Source organism: Cyprinodon variegatus, unplaced genomic scaffold (assembly GCF_000732505.1).
Source record: "Cyprinodon variegatus isolate N-32 unplaced genomic scaffold, C_variegatus-1.0 Scaffold713, whole genome shotgun sequence".
In the NCBI taxonomy this organism is placed as follows: domain Eukaryota; kingdom Metazoa; phylum Chordata; class Actinopteri; order Cyprinodontiformes; family Cyprinodontidae; genus Cyprinodon; species Cyprinodon variegatus.
This window is the reverse complement of record NW_015151166.1, coordinates 183,279-192,387: the sequence shown is the minus strand read 5'-3', so window position 1 is coordinate 192,387 and position 9,109 is coordinate 183,279. Positions and strand designations below refer to the sequence as shown.

The 9,109-nt window shown below is 48.2% G+C and overlaps 2 protein-coding genes across 6 annotated transcripts in view; both read right to left on the bottom strand.

Annotated features, from left to right (window-relative positions):
• utp18 (UTP18 small subunit processome component) overlaps nt 1–3,382 on the bottom strand; it is an 11,377-nt gene extending 7,995 nt beyond the window's left edge. The window contains exons 1-4 of the mRNA XM_015394875.1: nt 3,037–3,382; nt 1,339–1,484; nt 1,161–1,256; nt 806–900 (exon numbers count right to left, since the gene is read on the bottom strand). Of these exons, the coding sequence (XP_015250361.1) occupies nt 806–900; nt 1,161–1,256; nt 1,339–1,484; nt 3,037–3,255 (556 nt within the window). The 5' untranslated portion in view covers nt 3,256–3,382. The remainder of the gene's footprint in view (nt 1–805; nt 901–1,160; nt 1,257–1,338; nt 1,485–3,036) is intronic.
• Nucleotides 3,383–5,580: 2,198 nt separating this feature from the next.
• The window catches only part of wipf2 (WAS/WASL interacting protein family member 2), a 10,581-nt gene continuing 7,052 nt past the window's right edge, over nt 5,581–9,109 (bottom strand). For all 5 annotated transcript variants that reach the window (XM_015394903.1, XM_015394899.1, XM_015394901.1 and 2 more), the window contains 4 exons: nt 8,222–8,863; nt 7,897–8,130; nt 7,687–7,788; nt 5,581–6,858 (listed from right to left, as the gene is read on the bottom strand). In XM_015394903.1, coding sequence (XP_015250389.1) covers nt 6,818–6,858; nt 7,687–7,788; nt 7,897–8,130; nt 8,222–8,863 — 1,019 coding nt within the window. In that variant the 3' untranslated portion in view covers nt 5,581–6,817. The remainder of the gene's footprint in view (nt 6,859–7,686; nt 7,789–7,896; nt 8,131–8,221; nt 8,864–9,109) is intronic.

The following is a 9,109-nucleotide window of genomic DNA, read 5'->3' as shown; positions in this document are numbered from 1 at the left end:
ACAGATTTATTCAGATTAAAAACTAAACTGAACTCAAACTGGATGAAATTTATGCAAAGTTTGCAATTAAATATTAATATGATAAACAGTTTTATATGAATACTTTATAATGTTATGTTTTACAAATATATATTTATATAGTATATCACTATTCTTATTTGGTATATTTCTATAGAGGAATTTTATTTTATTTATTTTATGTTATTTTTATCTTTATATAAATTTTTTGTCAGATCTTTAAAATAATATAATACACATAATCTGGCTGCTCAGTGGAGCAGTGGGGGTAGCACTGCTACTTTGCAGCTGGAAGGTTCTGGGTTCGATTCCCAGCCCGGGGTCTTACTGTATGGAGTCTGCATGTTCTCCCTGAGCATGTGTGGGTTCTCTCCGGGTACTCCAGCTTCCCCCCACAGTCCTAAACCATGCCTGTTAGGCTAATTGGCTTCTCTAAATCCTCCTTAGGTGTGAGTGAATGGTTGTTTGTCCTGTTTGTCTCTGTGTTGCCCTGTGATCGATGGACCCGGGCCTGTCCGGGCTGGACTCCGCCCCTCTGTCAATCTAAAGCTTTTTGTTTATCATATTAATATTTAATAGCAAAATATATAACTGAATAAATCTCATCCAGGTTTCTGACATGGAACAGGTTATTGTAATATTATCTCTGACTCTACGTTTATCTAAGTCGCCTCCTATTCATTCTGACAGCAGCCGACTGAACTGTGGTCTGATCCAAGATGGCCGCCCTCCATGCACGCTGGCCAGCGTCCAATGAGGCTTCTATGTTTATAATGTCTATGGTTACAGGAGCGTCTGCTGGACTCACCTTTCTTCTTCTTCTTGAGTTTCTGTCGGCTGCTCTGAGCCCAGGATGGAGTCCCGCCCATCGACTTCTGGAACCTGAAACCAAAGTTTGCTTCTCAGATGAAACGTCTCCAGGAGTTCCACAGGGAACCGTTCTCGCTCTCATGTGTTTCATCTTCCAGCGGACATGTTTAAAACTCGCTAACAGAGCAGTTTTAATCGTGAACCTTTAGAGACAACATTACTTTAGCAGATCAAAGGTCACCGAGTCGTTGGGTCGACTCGGTAGCAGCAGCAGCCTGGAAGCTCCCCGCAGGGCTAAAGGAGAAACGCTGTGGTGGGTTCTGGTAACTCACTGCTCCTTCATCCTCTGCTGCAGCTTCTGTTTGGACATGATGGTCTCTGCTTCTCCTTTCATCAGGTTTCTACGGAAACGGTGCCTCATGTCCACCCTGAGAGAGACAGAGAGGGACACTGCTGAACGGTTCACAGGTGAAAACAGAAGGATGAAGATGCTTGGCGGCGGGGACGGACTCTTCCTCCAGCTCGTCGTCTTCGTCCACCCAGGCGGCTTTCCTGGACTCCAGCTGCTGACGCGGCTCTTCGTCCCCCTCAGAGTCTTCATCCCCCCCCACTTCGTTGTCCAGCAGCAAACAGCTGGTCTGCTCCTCATCCTCCTCCTGCAACATCAGGAAACATCTGAATCTTTAGAGTTCAGGAGAGACACCGAACATCACAGCTGATGACGGGAGGCTCAACGTCTTTAAAAGCAGGAAAACCTTTGATGTGTAAAAGGTAGTGATGTCATGAGATGAGCCGAAGCTTCGGGGCATGTCGAGTAACGGAGGGGGCGTTTCTGCGAGGCGCGTATTGAGGCGTGATTCTTTTAGGGGAGGAGCCAGAATCGACGACGTCAGAAGCCAAAGCGTGTAATCACTTCAGGAAGTGGTTCGAATCGCCCGGAACTTCGACAGGCATTTGATTTAATTCAGTTTATTTATATACACACACATCATCATCTTTTGAAAGTTGCGATAAAACTTAATTATTTTGGGCAATGTGACTAATTTGTATTATTTGCACAGGTACAAAGGTGGATTGGTAAAAACACAAAAATTAGATTGGTTGGTTTAACCAAAAGACTGGTTGAAAACATAACTTCCGACCCGTTTAGAACCAAAAACTGTGGAAAAACTATGTTTAAACAAAAATGACTAAAACCTTTCATTTTATCATTATTTTGCACAAACACTTTCACTGCTTGAGCTTATTTCACTACAATGGCAGAAAAACAGTGAACCTTAAATGATTTTTCTCTTTCTTTTACACTAAAAAAAATTACTAAAGATTTTATTATAAAGACCAAGCATTTCAATTTACAAAATCATAGATCATATAACCAACTGTAATTCTGCTCTCCACCAGTAGGTGGTGACATGTTCACACGAAGCTTCATGAACTGTGGGGATCATTGATGCAATTTGGCCAAAATAGTTCAATTAGGTTTCATCTCACCATCACTACTTTAAGAGGTCAAAGGTCAGTGTTTGCTTTATGCAATAGTTCAACAGCAACTAAAGATGCTGGGCAAAGTCAGGAAAATGACCATATTTGGTAAAATTAGCTTCCTATTCCAGTCGTCTCTGTCTGCATCCATGTCAGGGATGGTTTCAGCCTTTCGTTTTATAGTTTAAAGTGTTTTAAAATCCCATCTTTTACAGTTTATCATTAAAATTAACAATAATAAGGACGATTCAGCCGTTTTTATTTTAATTTTCTCTTTGTTTCATCCTTTTCCTCCCAGTTATCACTCAGCTTATATGAATTAAAGTTCATTTCAAATTGACTCTTAGTTTATTTACTGTTTTTACTGCACTTATCGTTTTAAAATTCTGATTTAAAATCCTGGTCCAGCAGCATCCTCATTCACATTTTCCCCTAAATTTTCACATTATATGTTCACATTATTTATTGGCTGCATCTAAAAACATCAAAAATATTAAAATATATATAAATAATACAATATAACCTCCAATAACTTAGATATCATTGTTCTAGGTCATCAAATTAATTCAGTTTTACTCTGTCCAATCAGCTGCCTGCAGTTTCTTTAAATGTCCAGCAGGTGTCAGTATTTCTCAGAGCGAATCAAGACGCCTCATTAACCATCACTACTTTTAACTGGTCGCTACTTTGATGTGTAAAAGGCCATTTAAGGGCTTCCGGTCTGACCTCCAGCAGCTTGTCCAGCAGGTCGTCCTCCGTCCCGAACACCAGCGTCTCCAGCTGCTTCACCGAGCCGTCCTCCTCTCCCAGAACCGCCAGCTTCTTCACGTTCTGCCGCCGCAGTTGCTCCTCTCCCTCCGGGTCCAACGTCGGAGATCTGCTCCTCTTGTTAAGAGACTTTTTATCCACGGTCAGTGGAAGTTTGATTACGTCAGTGCCCTCCATGTCTTCCCACAGAAAGCCGCAAATTTAAAAGCCGCAGGAGAAAGAAAAGCTGGATTCTAGCAGATATTTCTAACCCTCATGGGCTGGATCTGTTTTTCCGCTTCACCACGATGACGTATTTCCGGGGACAAGAAATCTAGAACGAGAAGGCAAATACAAGTCTGCCACCAAGCGGTCAGACAGAGAACTGCAGCTTACTGAAGGAAACTGGAAACAATGAACTTTATCTTCATTTTCTGTCTGGTTTAACTAATCAGGAGCTGATTATATGGAAAATAAAAATAATTTTTATTTTTAATAAAGAAAATAATGAGAAATTAAATGTTATTTCTGGGCCTAATTCATCATTTTACAGCAGGAACAGGCAGACTAACTTTTTACTCTCTTTGCTCTCAATCTGCAGGTTTACTAGTGGTTCCTAGAATTTCTAATAGTAGAATGGGAGGCAGATCTTTTAGTTATCAGGCTCCTCTCCTGTGGAACCAAGTACCAGTTTTAGTCCGTGAGGCAGACACCCTGTCTACTTTTAAGGCTAGGCTTAAAACTTTCCTTTTTGATAAAGCTTCTAGTTAGAGTGGCTCAGGTTATCCTGAGCTATCTCTATAGTTCTGCTGCTATAGGCTTAGACTGCTGGAGGACATAGGGACCCCTTTGTCATCATTCTGCTTCATTCTATCTCTATTCTCCCACTCTGCAGAATCTGTTAGTTCAATCTCTAACGTTCTGCTCTCTCTGCTTTTTCTCATAGTAGCTTCATCTGGTCTGTTCCTGTTTGGCTGTGACTCCATCCTGGAGAGAAATATCAGCTGTGCTGCTGCCATCAACACCTTTGTTTCTAGATGTTGGAGCTTGGCCTGTTTTCCAGTGTAGTCCTGTTTCTCTGACTGTGACTAACTGGATGTGCTCTCTTCATCCTCTGACATGGGAGCTGGCTCGGAGCTCGTCTGCCTGGCTGTGTGTTTCCTGGACGGGGCCGCCTGTGGAGCTGGTTGACAGTTGCCTTTTGTATCTATGCTTCTTTTTCTATGTCTGCTTCTGTCTCCTTGAACCCCAGTGGGCCTCAGCAGATGGTCGCTCACACTGAGCCTGGTTCTGCTGGAGGTTTCTTCCTGTTCAAAGGGAGTTTTTCCTCTCCACTGTCGCTACAAGCATGCTTAGTGTGAGGGATTGCTGAAGAGTCAATGAGTCGATGCAATCAGCTGGTTTTCCTTAGATAGAAACTTTGAATCAATCTGACTGGATGATCTGGTGAACTGGAAAGTGACCTGAGATGACATGATGTGAATTGGAGCTATAGAAATAAACTGGATTGAACTGACATTTCCCAGTGAATTACTTTCTATTTCCTAATGTTAGACCCAATGTCGGCGTCTAACTCAGTCAATGTCTTCACGTCAGTCTGAGACTAATGTTAGTCTACAGACTAAACTATAGGATCCATCGGCTATAGATGGATTTATTGCTTAGTTACAGCTACAGCCAGAAAACTGCTGGTTTTAGCAGCCAAATGCTGCACAGGGAGGCAGTTCTACTGCACGTCTCTGTGGGAGTGGGGAGTACCAAGATGGCGGACAGTGGCTTTACTTTTTTCGGCCAATCAGCAAACCAGTGAATAAATAGAGATCAGTCGTCAGCAGATGGCGCTGCTGTCTGGATGAATCAGAAGAGCAGAGGATCACCGACATCGTTTAAGAACCCAAACAGGCTGTAAACGGAACCAGAACTTCCTGTCTGACCTTCTGATCTCAGAACAGAATCAGTTTCTGGCTCTGTTGCTTTTATTTTGGGGCGTCGGTGCAGACAGAACCCAGATGGTTGAGCCTTTCCTTACTTATCGCACAGAAAACCTTCATGTTTCTGAAGTTTGTAGCTAAAATGGGACAAAATGAGAAAAAAGTGGTTTGATATATTTTATTGTCACCAAAAGCAGAATTTTTAAACCTCCATGCAGCCTTCAGCCATCCTTCCTGATGAGGCGACCATTAAGAAGCGAACCAGGCGGCGCTTCGGCTGATGAGGAGCGTTACTGGTTAGCGTTACTGGTTAGCGTTACTGGTTAGTTACGGTTAGATCTGAACCAGCAGGATTATAAACCGCTGATCAGTGAATGGATGCAGATATTAGCTCACAACATTTAGCACAAACAGAACCCCACATCAGAACCTCTGCAGCTTCCAGCTGGTGCCGCTGCCCGTCACAAGGTCCACAATCCACCGGATCCAGAGTTTTATTCACAGACCAGTGAAACCAGCTGAACTGGTCCCAGTGCTGAAGCTGCAGGATGGCTAGAGGCCATCAGAACCGGGTCAGCACTGCAGCCGATCCAGTTCTGGAACCACTGAAAGGAGGAGGAACTGGACCGGACCGGGAACAGTCCAGTTAGATCAGAACCGGGTTAAAACCAGCTCAAAGCTAAACTCTCATTCCTCCTGCAACCAGAACCGATGTCAGGCCCAGTGTCGGTGTTTGGACCGGTACCGAGGTCCAAACGGTTCCATCTTCTCCTCATCTGGTTTCAATCTGATGTTTTTGGACTTCAAAACCTTTCGGTTCGACCCATTTGTCTTCGTAACAGAACTTCTGTTCAGAACCCAGAGCAAACTTTCCTCTTTCATTTGGGTGTCTTAGCCCTCCTTAGATGGTACCAGAACCAGAACGCGGTTCTGCTTGGACCTGCACTGCTCAGCATCCTTTCCATCAGAACCACCATTCCACGTGGAACCGGGTCTGTCGAATGTTCGGCTCAGAGTATGAGATATTCAGAACCTTCTGGGTTTCTCCGTCCAATCGTTGGCCTCCCTGTCTCCCTCTGACCAATCAGAGCCCTGGAGGCAGAAAGACACGCCCACTGGATGGTTCTGGAGAAACTGGACCAGAGGGTTCTGCTCAACGGGCCTCCAGAACCGGAGCCATCCGTCCCCGTTTGACAGGAAACCGACTCGTAAAGATGGACGTGTGGGTCTAACAGAAGGTAACCATAGCAACCATCTGTTAAGTCAGCAGCTTCTCAGGAACCATCTGCGGAAGCCGAACCGTTATGGAGCGAGTCGATCAGCGGAGGTTCTGTAGGCGTCCTCGGTCCGTATTGGCACTTTCAGAACCGACCCGCTCAGGAAGCGCCGGGTCGGCTGATGAAGACGATGAAGGTGAATATTTACAGGTTTCTGGACCTTCATGCTCCGGAGGAACGGATCTCAGTCAAGTTCTGGACCCAGCAGCTCCAGAACCAGACCCGGCTGATTAATGATTAAAGATTCCGTTTCATCATTAGTCGTTTAGTTTTGTCTGGATCCGCCGCCTGAAGCCTTCGGAACCGTCTGGATCCACCCGTCTTCATCGGGTCCCAGAACCGCTGCCACCTCGTCAGAACTAAAAGCGCAGCCACAAAGGTAAATCAAAGATGGAGGAAGACGCTTCGCTCGGTGGATCCGACTCGTCCACGAGGCCTCTCTGATTGGTCGATCTGGCGGCATCTCCTCAGCCAATCAGCTATGAGCGTAGATGAGGTGGAGATGGACGAACAGGATGAAGAAGCTGGTTGGAGACGGGAGGAGCTGGAGCTTCACCTGCCCACAGGAGGAAGAGGAGGAGCGCCCCTCATCACTGAAATGAGAACAGAGAAGAGCTCAGCAGCCAATCAGGAGACAGAACCGGATCAACAGATCCGACCCCAGATGGATGGATGTTCAGGAACGACCAAAAACCAAAGATCGGATCAATCGATGGGCGGAAACCAGTAAGACCAGTTTAATACCCCCCTCCCAAAATGTTCTAGAGGTCCCAACAGAAAACCGATTGGACACACCTGAGGAAAACCAGAAGGCACGGTGGAGGTAGCATCATGGTGTGGATGGGGGGAGTTCCCAATGGAACAGAACCGACCCGTTAGGCAGCCGAGCCGAATCAGTCCGACATTCCCAAGGCGGCCGGGAACCGCCTGGTTCTGGATGAGTAACTGATGCTACGGCTGCTAATATCATTCAGCTAATCGATTAATCGATCAAAAATCTGATCGCAAAAGGTTCCTTAATTTATCCGAAATAAAATCAGATGAAACTAAAACTTTTAATTCTTGCTCTCAGTGCGTCTGCTTTAGAATCTATACTCAACGATTAATCAGTTACTGAATTATTTGATTATTTGAATAATTAATTATCTATCCATTTTATGGGGTCGTTATGGTGCCTCCATCTGTCTGCAGGCGAGAGGCGCTGAAGCTCTGATTAATCACTAAGTGATGCGGCTCCACCTGTCAGCCAATCCTGGAGGCTCCTCAGCTGCTGACCAATCAGCATTCACCATCAGACCTCTGACAAAACGCTGAACTAAACCCAAAGGAGGAAAACAGGAGAAGATGGAGGACTGAGGTCTGCTGATGGTGACCCTGCAGCTTTCTGGGAAAACATGGCCGCCGGCGCCGTTGAGTCGTACCTCTGCTGGCTTTGCTGGGGTAGATCTTGGTGAAGTGTCGGTACTCGTCCGGCGGAGGGAAGTCGTCCAGAGGATGGAAGGAGTATCTGGACTCAAAGTCGTCTGCAGAGGGAGAAACGGGGGGGTGAGCTCGGTTCTGTTCATCTAAAGGAAAACCAGCTCCCACAGGGCGGGGGAGGAGGGGGGAGGAGCAATGAGGTACAGACTCACCCACAAACGACCGCGGGGCGGAGGAAGAGGACGGGTGTCCGTTACGGAGAGGAGGGGGAGGCGGGGGAGGAGCAGCTGGGGTGCGGGAGGGCGGGGGAGGAGGTTTCCCTCTGGAGGGGGGGTCGGAGGAGAGGGAGGGGCTACCGTGTGTCCTGTAAGGAGGAGGAGGCGGAGCTTCTCTGCCACCTGCCCTGGATGACGATGATGATGAGGGAGGAGCTGGAACCGGAGGAGCTGCAGAGACAGACAGGTGATCAACCACTTCCTGTTTGAAGGAGATCAGTGATTGGCTGAAGGCTATGATGTCACAAAGGGAGGAGCTTACCTGCTGCTCTGCCAGGAGGCTCTCGGATGGGGGGAGGTGGCCGGCCAGCTGCATGCTGGGACGGTGTGGGGGACGCCGGAGGAGGTGGGGGGGCGGGGCCTCTGGTGGGGGTGTGGCCTCCAGGTGAGGGGGCGGGCCTCTTGTTGCTCAGGGAGTTGTGTCGCTGCGGCAGCTCCGGCGCCGCCTCGCCACACGCTGGACCGTTACCGCGGTACGGAGGAGGGGGCGGGGCCAGAGTGGAGCCGGATGAGGGGGCGTTTCCTCCAGAGGTGGGGGGACGTCTGCTGTTGCTAGGAGACGGAGGAGGTTTGGAGGGGAGCGGCGGGGTGTTGTTTGGTGTGGGGGGGAGGGGTTTTTCTCTGTTGTAGGATGACGAGGGAGGGGAGGGGGCGTTGCCACGGCGAGACAGGGGGGGAGGAGGAGGGGCAGAGGAGGAGTGTTTCATTCCAGCGGAGGGGGAGGAGGCGGCAGAGGAGGGGCAGGAGGGGGAAGAGGAGGAGGAGAGGTTGGGGAGCGAAGGACGCTGAGACCGAGACGAATCCTGAGGGGAGGGGCTGTCTGCGTCGTCATGGCGATGGCTCGGTGGGCGAGGAGCAGCGGAGCGAGTGGAGGGAGAACGTCCCGAGGAGGAAGAGGAGGATTCTGGATGAGATGAAGAACAAACCAGCATCAATAAGACGAAGCAACATCTGCGACGTTCAGTCTGACCGGTTCCACCGCCAGAACCGACCCGGTTCCAACGACAGAACCGACCCGGTTCCACCGCCAGAACCGACCCGGTTCCACCGACAGAACTACAGACAGAACCGACCCGGTTCCGCTAACAGAACCGACCCGGTTCCACCGCCAGAACCGACCCGGTTCCACCGCCAGAACCGACCCGGTTCC